General features: G+C 42.1%; 1 protein-coding gene across 1 annotated transcript in view; it reads right to left on the bottom strand.

Annotated features, from left to right (window-relative positions):
• Positions 1-4: 4 nt before the first annotated feature.
• Positions 5-242, bottom strand: part of LOC119594246 (receptor-type tyrosine-protein phosphatase C-like) — a gene marked incomplete at its 3' end in the record, with an annotated part of 35,196 nt that continues 34,958 nt past the window's right edge. The window contains 1 exon segment of the mRNA XM_037943315.1: positions 5-96. Coding sequence (XP_037799243.1) covers positions 5-96 — 92 coding nt within the window.

Below are 242 nucleotides of genomic sequence, written 5' to 3' on the forward strand. Positions count from 1 at the left end.
TTACCTTTTTGTCGAATCCGTTGACGAAAGTGGCGTTGATGTACTGAGAGCAAGAGTCGCTGGTCAGCACATAGAGGAAGATCATCCTGCCATCCGCTGTGAGAGGTCAGGTAAGGTCAACAAAGGTCAATATTGTCTGTAGGGCGCGTGTGGGATGAGCCTATTTAAGGGACCATTTTTTTGTTTAGTTCAGTTTAGTTTTTATTATTTTTTGCTTCTTCTTTTAACTCTAAGTACCTCTG

Source organism: Penaeus monodon, chromosome 33, assembly GCF_015228065.2.
Source record: "Penaeus monodon isolate SGIC_2016 chromosome 33, NSTDA_Pmon_1, whole genome shotgun sequence".
Taxonomy (NCBI): Eukaryota; Metazoa; Arthropoda; class Malacostraca; order Decapoda; family Penaeidae; genus Penaeus; species Penaeus monodon.